Source organism: Oryctolagus cuniculus, chromosome 7 (genome assembly GCF_051225735.1).
Source record: "Oryctolagus cuniculus isolate XC-2025 breed Fujian yellow rabbit chromosome 7, ASM5122573v1, whole genome shotgun sequence".
NCBI classification, from domain to species: Eukaryota; Metazoa; Chordata; class Mammalia; order Lagomorpha; family Leporidae; genus Oryctolagus; species Oryctolagus cuniculus.
Window position 1 is genome coordinate 51,424,948 of NC_142873.1, and position 19,366 is coordinate 51,444,313.

Here is a 19,366-nt window from a genome sequence, read left to right on the forward strand (position 1 = left end):
TTTGTCCAAAACTCTTCCTCCCTTTCCCTTTAGAACACCCTGCCTGCCATGGACACCACTAGAACACTGGCAGAAGCGTGGCGCGGGTTGGTGGTCTCTGTGCCTGTATACAAAATTCATCTGGACCCAGGAACACGGTCAAGGTGAGCAGCTATGCATGAAGAGAAGCCCCTGGACCACTCCTTAGGCAGCCCCTAAGGTGCTGAGCTGGGAGGGGACATTCCAAGCCACGTCTCATGCTGCATGCTCCAGAAGCTAAGAGTGACACTCCGGAGACGTGGGGGCAGAGCAACCTGAACGGACGCACCTGCACACTGAAAGCCATGCAGGGCGTGCTGGGGCGATGTGCCAGAGATGCAGATTACCACTGCTGTAGGCAGACGAACCAGCTCAGAATCAAACACGCCAAGAGGGGCTGGCCACTTCTGGGTGCTGATTCTGAAGGACCCGCATCTCCTATGCCTCTCGGAAGCAGCCCAGGGCAGAATCTGGGTGCCTGAGAGGCACCCAGAGAACAGACAAGCTTACCTGCCACTGTGCAGGAAACCAGGTGGCGCTTTTGTCTGGTTTAAGTCACTGGCCAAGCTCCTTATGATGAACAACACTGAGCTAGAGGTGGGGGAAGGGCACGGTGTGCCAGGGAAGGGGAGTGGGAGTTGTGGAATTGCCCTGGCCTGGCTGCCAGCCCCAAGCCACTCATCGACGAAACGCTCACCCAGTTGGCAGTGCTCTTGCTTTACCTAACTCCTGGCCCTTGCTGTGGAAGACCAGAATCCTCCACGTGCTGAACTTTCTCCTTGATCCTGATGGCGTGCAGCCACCCCTGTACACAGGGCCAGGCTGGAGTTTGTTTCCATGATCAGTGGGTCCTGCCTGGCCACACCCAGGGATCCTGAAAAACACACTTGCCCTGCCTACACTACTGCTGAGGCTTAGGAAAACAGTCTAGCTGACTTAAAAAAAACATGGTGTGGGGTGACAGGAGAGGAGGGGATAAAGTTCAAGGCTTTGCAAGGAGGTGGGTTCGAGGCTACCATCCACTTGCTGTGAGTCCTCAGTCACAAACTTACAAATCCCCCATGTCCATCTAAAATGAACGGTTAACCCAGAAGACCCCTTCCACCTCTAAGAAGGGAGCGGGGAATGGGAAGAACGGGAAAGAGCAAGGAGAGGAAAGGGACTCTCCACAGCAGTGCTGTGTGAATGTTGCTAGGCTTGGGGATCACCTGATTGTCAAAACAACTTTCCTTAATGTTTAACCAAAGCCATCCAGGCTGCAGTTTGAAGCCACCACCCCTGTGGTTCCCTCAGCGCCCACGGTGAGCATGGAGAGTCCACTGGCACCCCTAGCCACCTGTCCCTTGGGCTTATCTGGGCAGTCCTCACCAGGCAGTGCCAGGACTCCTGGACTGGCCCAATGGGGTGGCACTGCTATTGATCACAATCCTGCAGGAAAGAGCAGTGCCTGGGTGAGGCAGGTGTCGGGTGAGATTTCTTGAGACACTGTGAAGCCTTCCAGCCACCATGGGCTCTACAATCCTAGCAGTATGCACACAAGCACCCTCGTCTTTCCTGAGATATGGAAGGGAGCGGGATGGACGGACTGGCAATCACTCAGTTAGAAGACTGTAAATTTGCTCCTGTTTTCTGAATCATCACAGGGGAGCAGGTGCAGCAAACCAAGAGGCCCTGGAAGCAAAGGAGGGAGGAAAGGACAGGACACAGAACCCTTCTGGTCCCCTGGAGCACACGGCTACTGACTTACCTGCAGCCTCAGCCTGTGCATTGGGTCTGCAGATCTGCAGGCTGGCATTCCCTCCCCCCTGGTGTTACGACTTTTCTAGCTGGCAGCTCTGAAGGAGGGTCAGGTTTCCCCCAGGACAAAGCCCAGGCTGGCCGTGCTGCCTCTCCCACAATTACCATAGGAAGCCACACCTCCAAGGCGCCCAGTGACTTCTTACCTTCATCCCAAAGGCCTGCATCCGGGTGGCCACCTCTCGCCCAATCCTGCCCAGGCCTAGAATCCCCAGGGTCTTTCCATTCAGCTCTGTTCCCATGAACTGCAAGCAAATGGGCAGAAGGCAAAGCAGCCCACGTCAGCACCAAGGGTGGACTTCGCGGGTGAGCCGGGTCAGGGGACCAAAGGCCGGCCACTCACCTTCTTCCGCTCCCACTTGCCGCCCTTCATGGAAGCTGTCGCCTGGGGAATCTGCCTGCAGGGACAGACACAGGGTCAGCAGGCCCATCCAGGCCCCGGCCAGCCCAGAAAGGAGGTGCAAAAGAAGTTGTGCAGAGCTATAACCTGTGACAGCCTGCGACAGTCACTCCCTGGGGACTAAGCTGGGAGCAGGCTGGGGCTCAGGCTCAGAAACAACCAGCAGCGTAAGGGGAGGGTGGGAGAGGGACGCCTCTGGCAAGATCTCATGTGGAGCCCAGGGGTTTCTGTCACCAGCCAGGAGTCTGGGTGGGGGTTGTTTCAATTGGAGTTGTGACGAAGCAGGTTAATTTGCCTCTTGCCTCACTGGCATCCCCTGTAAGCACAGGTGTGTGTCCTGGCTACTTTACTTCTGATCCAGCTCCCACTAATGTGCTTAGGAAAGCAGTGGAAAATGGCCCAAGTGCTTGAGTCCCTGCACCCACGTGGGAGACCTGGATGGAGTTTCAGGCTCTTGGCTTCGGCCTGGCGCAGTTCCAGCTACTGCAGCCATTTGATAAGTCAAACCAGCAGATGGAAGATTTCTCTGTCTCTTCCTCTCTCTCTCTGACTTTCAAATACATAAACAAATCTTAAAAAAAATAGCAAGAAGAATAACTCTGAGTAGGTTCCTCCCCTAAGCCATTGCCACTCCCCAGGGACTACAATGGGGTATTGGTGACCTGTGATGACATCCAGGGCTCCAGAAATTCAAGGCTTTTCACCTTCCCATCTCAGCCAAGTCCACAACCTACAGTCTTCTGCTATCAAGGGGACACGCGATCATTTATTCTTCCTTGAGAGTTTCTTAAGCCCCAAGGCTGTTGGGCGAGTCTGGTCCATGGGTGCCAAGTCCAGAAGCTTCCACTCTGTCCTGAATGCCTGTTCCCAATACTTCCAGTACCAAAACCCCTCCGACCCCACCCCACCCCCACCCACATTGCACACTTCACAGGAGGTTCATAGGGGAGGCTGACTCAGGGCAGAGTCAGAGGTCAAAGAGTAAGCCTTGTCGCATAGGCCGTGGGTCATCCAGGCACCTCCGGACACGAAAGAGGGAGAGAGGAGGAACACTGTGGAAACAGCACCTTTTCCGCTGTGCTCAGGCTGTAAGAAATGCTCACTGAAAGTTCCCAACAACTGCCTGGCAGAGGTCCTGGGGGACACACACCTCACCCAGCACCACCTGCCCACTAAGCCTCTGCTGGGGCTGGCATGCAGTGAGCTAAGAGGCGGCTTCTGCCCTCCTCTCTGTTTTCAGCCACCTTAGGTGAGTGAGGTTATCCCTATGTGGCTGGAGGTGGGGAGCACCCCCCGAAATCACAGCTCCCCATCTCTCCTTCACATCGAGCTGGCCCTTGGCCAGGAGGGAGGTTACTCCTGGCTCTGGATTCTTTCCTGCCACTGCCAGAATAAGTAAGGGAAATCATTAGAAAGTTGCACTGAAGTCCTCCCCTTACATTGTTTTCGAATAACAATAATAATAATAGGGGCGAGGCATTTGGCCCGGTGGCTAAGCCGCTGCTTGGAACACTCACATCCATATCTGATTGACTGGAGACCTGGCTGTACTCCCAATTCCAGCTTTCTGCTCATGTACACCCTGGGAGGCCTCGGGTGATGGTTTAAGTAGCTGGATCTCTGCCACCCAGGGGGAGACCTGGATTCAATTCCCTGTTCCTGCCTTCGGTTACCTCAGCCCTGAATGTTGGGAGCACTTGGGGAGTGACCCAGGGCATGGAAGCTCTCTGCCTCTCCAATAAATAAAACAGGGAGCAGTGTGGCACAGCAGAGTGAGCTGCCACTCACATATCAGAGTGGCATCTCACTTTGGAGTGCTGGTTTGCATCCTTACAGCTCCACTTCTGACCCAGCTTTCTGTTAATGCATCTGGGAAGAAGCAGACGACAGTCCAAGTACTGGGGCCCTTGCCATCTGTGTGGGAGACCCAGATGAAGGTCCTGGCTCCTGGCTTTCAGCCTGGCTGTCGTTGCATTTGGGGAGTAAGCCAGCAGACAAAGATCTCTATGTCATCCAACCCTCACTCTGTCACTCTTTCAAGTCAACCTATCTTTTAAGAAATAAATAAATAAATAATTTAAAAATAGCAGTAATAATCACTGAATTTAATAGCACCCATGAAATCAGACCACCAGGCTTCTGGACTTCTCTGGGGAGTGAGGTACTCAGTCAGATATTCTAGGAGATCCAGACAGCCAGCCCAAGATCCCGTCTAGGCTGAGGCCCTTGTGGTATGAAAGGTGTCCCTTTTCCTCCCTTTCCTTATCCTCCCCTTACCAACCACTGAGTATTGGTGAATCCTCTGGGAATGAATGAATACTCAGTATCAACGAGATCTCAGGCAGAAAATCTTGGAGAGGAATCAGAGCCAAGGTTATCTCCTCCTCTCCTCCCCCAGCAGGAAGGAAAACAAGTGTTAAGATGAGAAAGGAATAATTTCTTAGTCCCAAAAGGTTCCAGGCCCACGTAGAGAAGTCAGGAGTCCTGGCTGCCTTCATCAGCCAGTTTAAGGATACAGGGAACTTCAGAGCAGCCCAGCCCAGCCTCCTGCCCAGTTGATTAGGAAACTTGGCCACAGAGGTGCTTGAGTACTGTTCCTTGCCCAGCAGAGTAAGACCGTGCACACGGTGTGCCCTGTCCATTTAATTACCACACTGGCCCCTCTACTCAGGAGGCCAACATGCTATTGGAAGGGCAAATTGACCATGAGTTCTATTGTGTTATGAACCCACAAGGAGGCACAGGGATCCTGAAACAATATAGACTTGTAAGGACAGTAACAGAGGGAGGCCCTGGGGATCACAAGGATCCATGAGGGACACTGGAGCTTAACCTTAAAAAGTAAGCAAAGGGAATCGAGACAAAGGAGTTGGGGAAGGATGCTCCAGGCAGCCAGGCACGGAGAGCATCTGCAAGGCTTGGAGGCTAGAGCAGTAGTGTAGAGAGTGAGAATAAGTAAGGGGAGGCAGAAGGAAGAAGACATGGCACACACTCTTATGTTCTCAACGAGCCTGCTCCTGGGCAATGAGCAAGTGCCAGTTTCCCCCTCCTCCTCATACACAATCCCTAAGGACCCGAGAAGAAAGCTGACCTCTGTGTGCTGAACCTGCGGGGTAAACGCTAAGTGGATGACAGGCGGCCTTGAAGAAACTCAGCATCTGCACCTGGCCTAACTCAAGTGTTCTAAGCTTTTCTGGGTCACGTTGTGTGGCCAGAAGTAATACCTGACACACTGGAGAGCCTGCCTTGGCTGAGACGTCAGGGACTTACCTGGCCAGGCACATGATCATCCCGCAGGTCAGCTCCGCAGCACTGAGGCTGTTCCCATTGGGGGTGCTAAAGAAGAAGGAAGAGGGGGACATCAATGGACCCAGACCCACGACTCGCATACCTGTCCCCAGAGAAAGAAAGCCTGGAGGGCAGACTGTGCTCTCTCTTGCTCCATGAGCTTGTACCCATTCTTGGGCTGAGATTGCAACCCTGTGCCTTTGTCCTGAATCTTCTGTGGGACTCCTGCCATAAGCCAGGGCTGGAAGGAAGCCCCTTGGTCCTGGCTGTGTGTTTGCTCCCATCAGGCACAGCTGGCCCCTCTCTGCATCCGCATGTACTTCTCCCGAGGCAGAGAAGAAATCTCTCAAGCACTGGAGAGACCTGCATGGGGCTCAGCGCTTTCTCTCTCCTCCCACTCCAGGATCTGCCTGCCTGCAGCAAGTCCGCTTTTCCCACTGCTCCATGCTGTCATTGCCAAGGTTGAGTGAGTCCCTTGGACTTAGAGGCCAGCCCACGGCCCACAGACCTTCATCACATCCCCTAAGCTGGCTTTAACAGCAACAAAGTTAATACTTTTATCTTCACCTCTTTGACCTCTCCTCCCATCTCTCAAGTTCTGAACAAATTCTGGACCTCACTCCCTCACACACAGGGAAATGTTGACTGCCCATTTTGTAAAAATGAGAGTTGATGTAGAGCCCCACGAAACTATTTTCCTTTCTTCAAAGGACTTTCGTGTGTGTGTGTGTTTTGTTTTGGAAGAATTAAACACACGTGCCCGCCCTCCTTCTGTGCCTATACCTACAGGGTCTTTTCAACTCTGGAGATGAAGGTTATAAAGAGGAAAAGCCAAACGCCCCCGTCCAAGTTTGAAGAACTCTCCAGGGTCCGTCTTTCCACAAGACCATCTGGCTTCCTGCCCGCCCTCAGCGAACACACTGCACGCAGGAGCTGGTAGGGGTGCAGCCGCTGGGGACCTGGGAGTCCAGGGCAAGCTGTGGACGGGTTATCGTTTAACATCTCTGCTGTCAGATACTGACCTCAGTCAGGTGACTGGTGATGAACCCTACCCTCTAGGGAAGCAAAAAAGGCTTGAGGTCAGAGAATAGGACTGGGGATGGCCTTGCACACCACCCAGCACCCGAAGGGGTGCCACGCAGTACTGGCATGCCCACCAGGACCTTTGCTCCTGAGATCCTACAAAAACAGCTGCAACAGGAACCCTTCTCCTCCTGGCCCTGGAGTGCACAGAGAGAAACTGGGGTCTTGGCTCCAGAAGGGTGCGGCGAAGTGAGGAAGATGACGTGGAGCTGCTTTACTTGAACAGGCTGTGCATCCGTGCAAGGCTGAGTTACATGGAGCCAACCGAAATCTGCCACAGAGACGGCTGGGGCGAGGAGGAGGGGAGGGGAGGGCAGCTGGGGCAGAGAACACAGATAAATTCCCTCACCTTCTTCTGATGCCTGGATCAGGCTACACTGAGATTGCACAGGAAGCTTGATTCTCCCAAGCCCCCAGAACCACTAACCTGTAGAGTATTGCCCGACTGTCTGGACCCTGGGCCTAGCCCTTGCAGCTCTTGTGACCCTCACTAGGCTTCCTCTAAGGCAAAGTTCCCCTCCCGCCCCACCCCCACCTCCCAGCCCCCACGACTTACTTCATGACCAGCACACCTTTCCTCGTGGCGGCCTCTAGGTCCACGTTGTCCACGCCCGTGCCGGCCCTGCCCACCACCTGTAGCTTCTCGGCCGCGTTGATGACGTCCGCGGTCACCTTGGTGGCTGAGCGGACTATGAGGCCTTCACAGTCCTAGGGCAGAAGAAGCGTCCTGCATGGCCTGCTGAAGCTCAGGCCCGGCAGTGCTCACTCCCTCCCAGACCCAGGGAAAGCCAGGGAAATGTGGACCAGGAGCTCGTGGCCCTGAAACAACAAGCATTTTGCTCAACCAGGGGCAGCACCAGTGTGCGGGCTCTGGGTACCCAGCTCATCTCTCTCCAGATGGCACCACCACATCGGAAGCCTGAGGCTTGCCCAGGACCAGCAGGAGGCCCGCCCGTCATGGACGTCCTGTCTGTGTGTCTGGACACGTGTTGGAAGCCAGGGACCGTTTCTAGTCACCTCTGTCAGAGCCATCACCCTTGCCACATGGCTGTGCTCAACATGAGAGTATCTACGTGCTGGCTGACGGCACAGATGCAGAGCGAGCAGCTCAGTGCCTCTCGTATGCACCTTTGAAAGGCTCTGCCATCAGTCAGGCTTGGGCTCAAATCCAAGCTCTGTCCCTCATCAGCTACGAATCTGAGCTTCAGCCTCAAGCGTGTGAGGGGGGAAATGAGAAGGGAGAGGTGCAGCACCTGGCCCCTGTAAGAACAGCACTGCCTCCATTAGACACAGAGCGTCTACTTCCACTTTGTCCACCCCGAGCCCGACACAGGGAAGGCACTCAGCAAATGCTGGGGGGCTGAACGAGTAAATGAAGTGAACAAAAGACAGCTGGGGAAAGAAAAACATCTAAATCAGAGACCAAAGCAGCGGGGAAGAGAAAGGGTGAGGAGAGGGGTTAAACTCCTCCAGGGCGGACCCTGGGAAACTCTCCACTAACTGCACACATGTGACAGCATGGCCCGTGTCGCTCCCCCTCTTCGTGGAGGAACGACACAGGACCCTGTGCTGTTCTTTTGTCTGCTCGGCCCTCCCCGGGTTTGCTGCTGGTTCTTCCCGGGTTGGCTACCATCCCTTCCACCTCTGTGGAAGGGCGGTTCCCCCTGCCACTTTTCCCCACTTCCGCGGGGGAGCGGCACACCGCCGGCCGGCTCTCTCGGGGGCTGCACAGGTGTTCCTTCAGGTAGATGTTCCTGGTGCATGTTGTCTCTCTCCTCCTTTATAGTCCTCTTCTGCCAATCCCAACTCTGCTACCCACACGCCGAGTACGCTGCTCTCCTCCAATCAGGAGTAGGTCCTACAGTTTATTGGTTGAACTGGAGGCAGCTGTGTAGAAGCTGTTTCCCTTCTCAGCGCCATATTGTGGGAGAGCAGATGCATAGAATAAGTCTTAATTCCAGTAACTTAGTCTAGTCCGAGTTGCTCCCAGTTGCTCCCCACAGCCCGCAGGGCGTGTTGTGGTGCACTGCATCATTGTGATGCCAGCATCCCATATCTGAGCGCTGGCTTGAGTTCCGGCTGCTCCACTTCACATCCAGCTCACCTCTAATGCACCTGGGAAGGTAGTGGAGGTGGTCCAACTGCTTGGGCCCCTGGCATTCATGCAGGGGACCTGGATGGAGTTCCTGGCTCCTAGATACAGCCTGGCCCAGCCCCAGCTGTTGTGACCATTTGGGAAATGAACCAGCAGATGGAAGATCTCTCTCTTGGTGTGTCTCTGTCTGTCTGTCTGTCTCTCTCTCTGTCACTCTGCCTTTCAAATAAATAAGTCAATCTAAAAAAATAAACATAATAAAGGGCTGGTATTATGGCCTAGTGTATAAAGCTGCTGCCTGCAACACTGGCATTCCATATGGGCACTGGTTCACGTCCCAGCTGCTCTACTTTCTATCCACTCTCTCTGCTGGTGGCCTGGTAAAAGCATCGGAAGATGGCCCAAATGCTTGGGCCTCTGCTACCTACATGGGAGACCCAGATGAAGCTCCTGGCTGCTGGCTTCCACTTGGTCTGGTACTGGCCATTGTAGTCAGCTGGTGGGTGAACCAGCAGATGGAAGATCTCTCTCTCTGCCTCTCCCTCTATGTCTGTAACTTTGATTTTCAAAATGAATAAATAAATCTTCAAAATTAAAGTACTGAGACTCTAAATTCATCACTGCCAGTACACTTGGGCTAAGTTGGCTCCCCTGACAATCTTTTTTAGATCTATCCAGAATCAGATTTTCTTGTCCAAGAACCAGCTGAGAATCCTCAAGAAATGCAGCAGGTGTACAAGTCCACAAACTGTCACAAACTGCCCCAGGTTGGTGAGGAAGCAGCAAGTGTTATAAAAGCACCAAGCTAGGAATCAGAAGACCAGGGTTCTAGTCCAGGGCCTGCCAAGACAAGGTAGGTCACCACTGTAAGTCACTTCACTCCCTGCCTATAAGTCCCATCTTCAAAACAGAAGGGCTGGAGCATGTAGCTCTTGAGATCCGTGTTCCCCAGTGGCACTGTCAATGGGATCCTTGTATTCCCTCTTGTCACATGGCTTTTGGAGACGGAAAGGCCAGGAGAGTTCAGCTCCTAGAGTGCAGCCCCACCTTTACTGGATCCAAGCCCAGATCCTAGGAGCAAGTTTGCTCAATTAAATGTAGAGAATAGAGAGCTATTAGGAGAGAAGCAATGGAAACTTATGCTACAGCATTGAATATTGAAGTCTTTTTTTTAAAGTGTATTATTTATTTGAAAGTCAGAGTTACAGAGAGAGAAGGAGAGAGCTTTCATCTGCTGGTTCACTCCTTAGCTGGTTGCAATGGCCAGCGCTAGGCCAGGCTGAAGCCAGGAGCCAGGAGCTTCCCATGTGGTGCAGGGGCCCAAGCACTTGGGCCATCTTCTGCTACTTTCCTAGGCCACTAGAAGGGAGCTGGATAGGAAGTGGAGCAGCCAGGACAGAAACCAGCATCCATATTGGACGCCAGCATTGCAGGTGGTGGCTTTAGCCACTACACCACAACACTGGCCTCTGCATATTGAGGTCTTGAGGGTTTCTAAATACTGGAATGAGCATTCAAGCACAGTTGCAGAACTATTTCCCTCACTGCTTGAGGCGGTGCCTGCCAGCAGGGAGTTACACGCAGGATGCCCTAAAGCCAGAGATAGAAAAATATGTCTCCAAGTTTCTGATCCAACCTCATTTTGCAGAAGGGAAACTGAAGTCCAACATTAAGGCTGCCTACGTCCTCTCTGCCTCTTCCATTTCTTCCATTTGTTGGGTGCTGCTATGTATGTATCTGGTATAAGGCTAGATTGGTTGAAGATGAGTGAGATATAGTCCCAACCCTCAATGAGCTCAGTGATAGAAACATCAAAATTTACTATTGGATGTGAGTGCTGTGACCTCAGAGTGGACAGGTCTCATGGACACTGTGGATAAGAAGGACCAACTGAAGCCACCTCAGAGATGACTGACCTGATGGTGAGGCCAACACCGGATGGTATCTGGAGGGTGCCCTGACTCCCTCATAGCAACCTAGTTGGACATCAGTCGATGCCTGGGCAGAAGGGGAACACTGCCATCTGTCCTACATTCTAGTTCATCACGCTGGCTCCAGAGAAAAGGACACCCCTGCCCAGCCAACATCTACTGACCTTTCAAGGCACAACAAACTCTCCTGGGGCGAGCATTTGGCCTAACTCTTAAGATGCTGCCTAGGACACTCACATCCCACATTGAAATACCTGCGTTCTAGCCCTGGCTCTGCTCCAGATTCCATATCTAGCTTCCTGTTAATGTTCTTGGAGGCGGCAGGTGATGGCTCAAGTAGTTGGGTACCTGCCACTCACGTGGTAGACTTGGACTGGGGTTCCTCATCCTCCTACCTACATTGTGGCCATCTGGAAAGTGAGCCAGTGGATGGGAACTCTGTCTCTCTGACTCTAAAATGTTTTTAAAATGCATTTCAAACATCATATTGGCAAAAAAGAAAATTGACAATATTCAGTGTTGGTGAGAATGTAGGAAAAGAGGAATGTACATTCCACAACATTTTTGGAAGGCAACTGGGCAACACTTAGGCACATTTTTAGTGTGGTTCCTTTGCAACCAGCAATGACCCTCTAGGTAATTGGTAACCCACTTGGAAAATAAATCAATCTCCTTGGTCAGCCCATGACCAAGGTTCAAAGCTCAGTTGACAAGGAGAGCATGGAACAAGGAGATCAGGGACCACCAAAGAGTCACAGTCCTATCACCCTGTCTCTCTTATCAAGTTCCACAACCAACACCTCAGGCCCAGCTCTGCTCCAAACACTCCACTCAATATGCTCCCGGGTCCGCTTCTTCTCTGGATAGATCTCCTTTAGAGAGGTGTGCCCTGCAGTCTCTATTTGCTGCACAAGCCAGCCTTCTATGCTGCCAGGAGTTGAAGAGGCTGCAATCAGACCCTCAGGGATGTGTGTTCAAGCTCACTTGTCCCAAGGCAGGATTCTAGCCATGGAGACTCTTCCAAGGCCTCTTACAACCTCACGGATCCCTACTCCCTCCATTCATTCAATCAGCCCTGTATGTATTGTGAGTCTACATGCCCACCTATCTCCTGCTGAGCCCTTGAATCCCCTCAGGTACTCCAAGGCACTACCCCTGCTCTGGCCATGACTCATCCCTCAGCGACTGCTCCAGCTACCTGCTCTGTTTATGCAAATTATGCCTTACCCGAGTGCACACATTCTCTCACATCCTCTGTGCTATTACTATTAGAACTTTCTTCTCCAGTGCCCTGGGCAGGAACACAAGTCTCAACACTGCTGTTCACTGCTCTATGTGTAGTTTCTGCATCTGGGCTGCAGCTGGAACAGGCACTCCCCACGCATCCCCACAGGGATCACATTGCGTTGTGTCCTCCCACTCCCATGCCCTTATATCCTAAGCTGCCTTAGAGCAGGGAAACCACACACTACTGATCTACTTGATTTATGGCTGTTCCACACAAACTGTGCTGACTCAGCAGTGGAAACTCAGTTCCTCAAGCTCACACATGCTTCCACAGGAAGACAGGCTTGGCCTTGCAGGTAATCCTAACGTTGTGGGAGCCTCTGACTTCAATCAGACGGCAAGTCAATGAAGCTCTCCACATCCCGCTCTCCAGCTACAGCTGGACTGGTTTTGCACTATGTATGTGATCCTAACTCGGTGGTTATTTGCTTTTTGCCAATCATATCCTAATGTAAATGTTGGAAACTTGCTGTTTTTAAAAGTCTTTGAAATGCTGGACTCTTGCATAGAAACATTTATTCCTTTCTAGTCTTTCTCAAATTTCTGAGGTTAAGCTATAAACATGCGGGGCCAGTGTTATAGAGCAGTGTGTTAAGCCGCTGTTTGCATCCCTGCCATTGTCTAACAGACTGCAGGTTCAGGTTCTGGCTGCTCTGCTTTCAGTCCTGCCAATGCCCCTGGGAAAACAGTGGAAGATGGCCCAGGAGCTTAGGCCCCTGCCACCCACATGGGAGACCAGGATGGAGTTCCCGGCTCCTGGCTTCAGCCTGGCCCAGACCTGGATTTTGCACCACTTGGGAAGTGAACCAGCAGTCAGTGTGTGTGTGTCTCTCTTTTTTCCTCTGCCTTTCAAATAAATAAATGATAAATCTTTGGGGAAAAAAGGGAGTGAAAGATATAAACGTGCTTCAATAAATTTGCTGATGTCTTGTTTAGTAGTCCTGACCAGCAGTGATATTTAATAAAACAGAAGAAACTATTAGAATGCATTATATGATGCATTATTTCACTAGATGTGTATATCAGTGTGCTGAGTTATGATGCAAAATGAATTTCTTATTGGGAGCCATGGTCAAAGTTTAAATGCCACTCATACATGATAAGATTTTTTAAATGTTTTCCTGCATACCAGGCTTATTTACTGTGAGTCTCAAACATGCTTTATTTTTCTAAGCCACTGTTTTGCAAACTTTTTTGACTGAGACCTACAGTAAGAAACACAATCTTTAAGTTGTGATTGTATACTTCCATTCCACATACACACACCCATACACATATCTTCAAATCTGTATTAATCTGCTATTTCCTATTTTGGTTTTTAAAATGCTGATCATGACCTATTAAACCATTGACTTGGCTCCCTAACACTAATGAACTGTGACTTGTTTCCAAGTCCGAAACGCACCACTGGAAACAGGGAGGGAATGATTATGCCTCCCGACCAGGCAGTGAGGGAGAGCAAAGTGTGCCAGCCCAGAAGGCCAGGCAGTGGGCCCAGTCCTAGCAAGGGAGCTAGGGCTTTCTGCCGTGCTAAGTGGGGGAGGGTCGGCACTGCAGGCATCTCTGCATGCAGAATGAAGGGCACAGTGTGGAAATGAGGGCCCTGCAGCAGCTGCTGCCCGTGGAGAAGAATCGGTGTTCTGAACTGAATGTTTTATTTATAACAAGACATGCAGGCTGAACTCCCCGACCCCCAAGCTGCCCAACAGTGCCCAGCAGCAAGAGAGCCAGCAAACACCCTGCTCTCCTGCCAACAGTCTCAGGGCCTTTGCAGTGTTCTCCCAGACTCATGCTAGACCCCCTTCTCAACCTCACGGGACCCCTCCATGAGGCGAGGCCTCCCACTCCCTTGAACCCTGCCCCCACCACTCCGCAGAGTGGCTCGTGGACCTGTAAGGTGGCTCACTCCCGTTAGCCAGCTGCATAGCACCTAGCTGTGTGGCCTCTGCCCAGCCGGGTGCTGCGTTGGAGGCAAGGGGAGCAGCTGATCTGGAAGCTGTTCCACTGCCTTCCTGGTCACTGCCCAGAGCCAAGGCCACTGATGCCATTCACACAGGAAAAGAGGAGGGGACAAGGAACCCATCCAGTGCTCATGGTGCCTCAAGGGCCAGGGCCAGGGCCTGGGACCTGCCTACCAATTCAGCCAGCGCTGGTGACCTGGCCAGTGTCTCAGGTGTGTAGGCCATGCTCCCTAATTAGTTGCAAGCTTCTCTGAGGAAGGGCTGGGGGCCGGACACTGGACACAGGGCATGGCACCACGGGGGGTGAGTGGGATGGGGCAAGAGATACACAGATGGACAAGGGCACAGGCAGCCCTCAGGACTACACAGCTGGAGCACAGCTGGGGCAAGTGCAGCAGCTGGCAGGCCCAAGATCTCTGGGGCAGGGAAGGTTGAAGGCTGCTGATACTGGAGATTGGTAGGGCTGTGTGATTTTAGGGGGCAGGGGGTGACCCGGGCAGCTGGGTAGATTGTAAAGGTAGGAAGTGCAAGAACAGGAGTGAAGAGTTCACAAAGCAAAATGTCCTAAGACTGCACAAGGTCCCCAAACTTTGCCGGACGTAGACTAAGCTAAGTATCACAATCCTAAGATTGCTAAACTTATCAATTTCCTGGGGACTGCTGGGGTCTGACTCTAGTGCGGGCCAATCACTTCCTGGGCAGCTATGAGGCCAAGATGAAGGTCATCTGTCGGAGCCCCCTGGGCAGAGCCTCAGTCTCCACTTCTGCTGCGCTGGTGGCGCGAGCGGCCCCCGGGAGATCGCGGCGCCCCCCTCCCGCCCCCCTCTTCTCAGAGCGCTAAGGGGCAGCGGAGGAGCGGTGAAAGCTCGCGGCAGTCTTGCATCAGACAAAAGGCGGTGCGCGCTGCCAGTTTCTCTAGCAGCCACGCAACAGGCTAGGACCCCGCCAGCGCACCCCAGAGAGTAGGCGGGGGGCGGAGAGGGGGACACCCGATCCGGGTAAGAGTCGCGGGCCGCTGGCACCCCTCCTCCGACGGTCCCGCCTGGAGGACGGGAGTCGAGGCGGAGCCCGGCTGCCTGAACCACGGGGCAGGAGGGCGCGGGGAGTCGCGCTGGCATCCCGCAGGCAGCTTGCAGGACAAGTTGGAGCAGTCTGCCCTCTGCAGTGCGCGCCGCCGGAGACAAGCCAACTTGAAACAAGCGGTTGCGAAGTGATCGAAAAGTTCGCATCCTGCCGCTTGCCGCCGCTGGCTTCTGCCTCCTCCCTTCTCCCACTGCGAGCCCCCAAGGCAGTGGAAGCCGGGATCTGGCTGATAGCCGGGCAGCGGAGCGGGGCGCGCTGGCCCCGGAGCTCCCTGCCGGGTTCGGCGGGTGATGCCCCTGGACACCTCGCTCCCACCTCCCGCCTCTCCCCTCACCTGCAGCTCCGCTATCAGCTCCTCTTTGCTCAGGTTCTGCTTCTCCACCACCTGCAGACCTCCATCTTGCAGGATTTTGCGGCAGCAAGGGTCCAGGCTCTCACTGATGAGCACTTTCCGCAGATTTGCAAAGGCCATTGCTGGAGCAGGCTTGGGAGTCGTCCGCTCTCCGTGGGCAGAAAAGCTGCAGCTGAGGCTGGCGGGCGCGAGTAACTAGGCAAGATCCGCGTCCTCCCACCCCCGGCCCCACCCCAGCCCCCGCCCCCCTTAACTCCCCCTCCGGCTCCGACGCTCCTTTGGATTGGACAGAAACGCACAAACTCTCTGGGACTCCGCCTCCCCCTCGCGGTTCCGAGCCTGCCAGGTCCTCGCCCACTTGTTATGCGGCCGACTTGAATTTCTCAAGCGCAGCCAAAGCACTTACCCACACCTGGTGAACGTGCACACGCACGGTTTACGCTGACTCGCTGATTCATATCTACAACGAACGGAGAAATATGTCTTTACCGCGAGAGAAGGAACTTTTCATCGTCACTTCTTTCCCCGAAGGACTCACTCGTTAACTCCTTGACAAGGAGTTAATTCCGTTTTTGAGGGCGTACCTGCGCAAGGCAGCGTGCTGGACTCGACTTCGCAGGGGGCGTGAACGGGAAAACGTAGAGCTCCTTTGTTCTGCTGGCCTGGGGTCTGCGAGTGCCCAGCACAGAAACACGGGGAATTGCACAATTCAAAGCGATATGAAACTAACTTTTGTTCCAAACGAATGATGCAAGGAGAATCGGTAATTTAACATTTAGATTGGCCAGACTTTTTGTTTAAGTTCTGTATTCTCCTCTCTCTTTATGGAAAAGAAAAAAACAATGAGCTGTTCAACTGGTCTCACTTATATATCAACCAAGGAGGCACTTCTGGGCTCTTAACCCCTTTAGGTTTAAATCCCACAACGAATGTGCCCTTCTATGCCCCATTTTACAGAGTATTGAAAAACCCAGTTTGGGATTTATTTAAAGTCACAAGGAGCAGAAGCAGAAAAAAGGACGCCCTTAGTTGGATTCAAAGTCAGCTTTACAGGCATTTCCAGTGCAGTCAACAAAACTCAGCTAGATCCTGAGGCCAAAGGAAAATGCAGCATCAATCCTATAAAGTAATGAAAGGGTAAGCATTTGGCCTAGCGGATAAGACACTGGCTGGGACACCCGCATCCTTTATGGGAGTGCCTGAGTTTGAGTCCTGTGTCCACTCTTGACTCCAGCTACCTGCACACCCTGGGAGACAGTGGAGTCCATGCTCTCTCTCTCTCATATAAATATTTTTTTAAAAAAGAAACAAAAATAGATTTAAAAATAATAAATGTGGGGCACAAATAATAAAGAAAACAATGCAAGGTAGATGTGTCACAATGGGCCAAGCGGCTGCAACACGTACTGGAGATGGAGTCTTGCCTCCACTTCCAATCCAGGTTCCTGCTATTGGCACGTTCTGGGAGGCAGCAGATCACGGCCCAAATCCCTGAGTTCTGCCCCTTTTGTGGGAGGTCTGCATAGGGTTCTATGTTCCTGGCTTCTGCCTGGTCCAGCTCTTGCTGTTGCAGGCATCTGGGAAGTGATCCAGCAGATGAAAGAGTTCTCACTCTGTCCCTGTCTCTGTCATTCTGCTTTTTAAATAAATGAATAAATCTTTAAAAAAGAAAAGAAGACAATGCCTAGATGATCAAGATTGAAAAGCTCTTTGGGTTTTGTTTTCAGGTGGAATCTGAGAGATTTGATGGGCATAAAGGAGTGGAATTATCATACAGATTTAGCAAGGTTTAGGCACCACACTGAAAGGAAGCAGGTGACGAACCCTGGGAGGAGTTGAAGGAAGGTGTATGGAAATGGGTGTTTTCAACTCCTGCCATTAGCCTCCGTGGAAAGGTCTGCCATCTCCATAGGATCCTCGAGACTGTAGATACCTCCTGGGAGGCAGAGCAGTGGGACACTCAGGAGTGCTGGGATGTAGGAACCACAAAGCACCCAAACATTTGCATAGGACGGACAAATCATTGTCACTCCCATTGGGAGCATTGGCTATCCAATATGATTTGTGCCTAGGAATTATCAGTTCAAAATTTTCATTAATTTAATTTTTAAATGCATTTATTTATTTGAGAAGAAGAAGAAGAAGAAGAAGAGAGAGAGAGCGCCCCCATCCACTGGCTCACTCTCCACTACCCACAACAGCCAGGACTGGGCCAAGGCCAAAGACAGAAGCAAGAATGCAATGCAGGTCTCCCTTGTTGGGGGAGAGCACCAACCATTTGAACCATCACCTACTGCTTCCAAGAGTGCGCATCAGCCGGAAGTGGAAACAGGAACAGAGCCTGGACTCAATCCCAGGCTCTTAGCATAGGAGGCAGCTGCACCTACCCTTGGCTTAACATCTAGGCCAATGTCCATGCCCCTCTCCACCTACTTTTAAAACAGATCCAATCCATGCAAAAAAAAGCATTTCTAAATCTATTAAGAAAATAGTTAACAGATAAATGTCAAATTCAGGGTGGATAAGAGGGTGTGTGATCATTGTAACCATAAGCAAGTGAGAAATGTTCTCATTCTCTTAAATTCTTATAGCATTAATTGTCTTCAGTTTATCTCAAAATGCTATACTTAATGTAGGTGAACATTACATGTCCTGTCCCCTCCCAACCACTTTCATTTCATAAAGATCACAAACATGACTTTATAACCCTCTCACCCCCAATAATATTTCCATGGGGCTTTCTGCATTGTACAGGTTCAGAAGAGATTTCTTCTTCTTTTTTTCCTTCCTTCCTTCCTTCCTTCCTTCCTTCCTTCCTTCCTTCCTTCCTTCCTTCCTTCCTTCCTTCCTTCCTTTTTTCCTTCCTTTCTTTCTTGTTTACTCATTTTACTTACTTCTTTTTCTTGAAAGGCAGAGTACCTGAGATAAAGCAAACAAACCCAAATACCTTCAACAGCCAGGGCTCAGCCAAGTGGAAACCAGGAACAAGGAATTCCTTCCAGGTCTGCTACAGGGTGGCAGGGCTCCAAGCACTTGGACCTAATCTGCTGCCTTCCTGGATGCATTAACAAGAAGCTGAATTTGGAACTGCAACCAGCACTCTGAGATGAGATGCAGGCCCTAAGCATTGGCTTAACCTGCTGTGCCACGACACTCGCCCCACAGAAGAGATTTCATGCAGAAAGTAACTTACTGTGTCCCGGGTACTGTGGCTTAACACTGGGGTTAGGGTGATACATAGACACAGTCAGGAAGAAAGAAAAATGACAGGGGCAGGTTTTTGGCACAGTGGTTGGACACTTCTTAGGACACCTGTATCTGGTATTGGAGCACCTGGTCCAAGCCTTGACTCCATTGTTTCCGATCCAGCTTGCTGCTACTGCACATCCTAGAAGGCGGTAGATGATGGCTGCAGTACCTGAATCCCTGCCACCTGTTACCGGTCATGGAGGGGAGGGCAGTTGCAGGAGTGAGTCCCATGGGTTCTTTTCCTCAGCTTAGTATAGAAATAAAAAGCCAGGAAACAATTTGCAAAGAGGCAGAAACTGATTGGCAAGTGACGGAGAAAGCATTACTATCTGTTCACTGGGTTATCCTATCGGAGGTGCCCATTGGACAGGGAGTTTCACATACGTATGTTGATTGGCTTGGAGCTCATGGAGGTATCGGGGTCTCTTGGAGACTGTCCGTCTCCTTAGAGGCTCAGCCCCCTCCTCCTCTGCTAGCTCTGGGTGAAAGATTGCAGCCACCCTGGAGGTGTGATTTAAAGTCATAAGGTCACACAGGATAGCCTGGATCCCCTGGAACCAGTCTGACTCTCCCCAGGGGCTCAGCTCCTTCCCCTGCCCCCTCTGGGTGAAAGAGTGCACCCACCCTGAAGGTGTGAGTTAAAGCCGCAAGGTCACACACGCAGCACAAGAAGCTACTGGTGGGGGAGATACCGGTTGGCCTGGAGACAGGCTTTCCAGCCACAGCTGACAGCCTGCTTGTGAAGGACATTCTACCTGTGTCTGAGGGGCCCACAGACCCCCAGCTCTACTGGCCGGCCTCACCACCCATGTGGGAGACTTG

General features: G+C 52.1%; 1 protein-coding gene across 1 annotated transcript in view; it reads right to left on the bottom strand.

Moving 5' to 3' along the window:
• PHGDH (phosphoglycerate dehydrogenase) overlaps positions 1 to 15,555 on the bottom strand; it is a 31,438-nt gene extending 15,883 nt beyond the window's left edge. Inside the window, exons 1-5 of the mRNA XM_002715676.6 lie at positions 15,278 to 15,555; positions 7,143 to 7,294; positions 5,486 to 5,551; positions 2,159 to 2,213; positions 1,962 to 2,060 (exon numbers count right to left, since the gene is read on the bottom strand). Coding sequence (XP_002715722.2) covers positions 1,962 to 2,060; positions 2,159 to 2,213; positions 5,486 to 5,551; positions 7,143 to 7,294; positions 15,278 to 15,415 — 510 coding nt within the window. The 5' untranslated portion in view covers positions 15,416 to 15,555. The remainder of the gene's footprint in view (positions 1 to 1,961; positions 2,061 to 2,158; positions 2,214 to 5,485; positions 5,552 to 7,142; positions 7,295 to 15,277) is intronic.
• Positions 15,556 to 19,366: the final 3,811 nt, after the last annotated feature.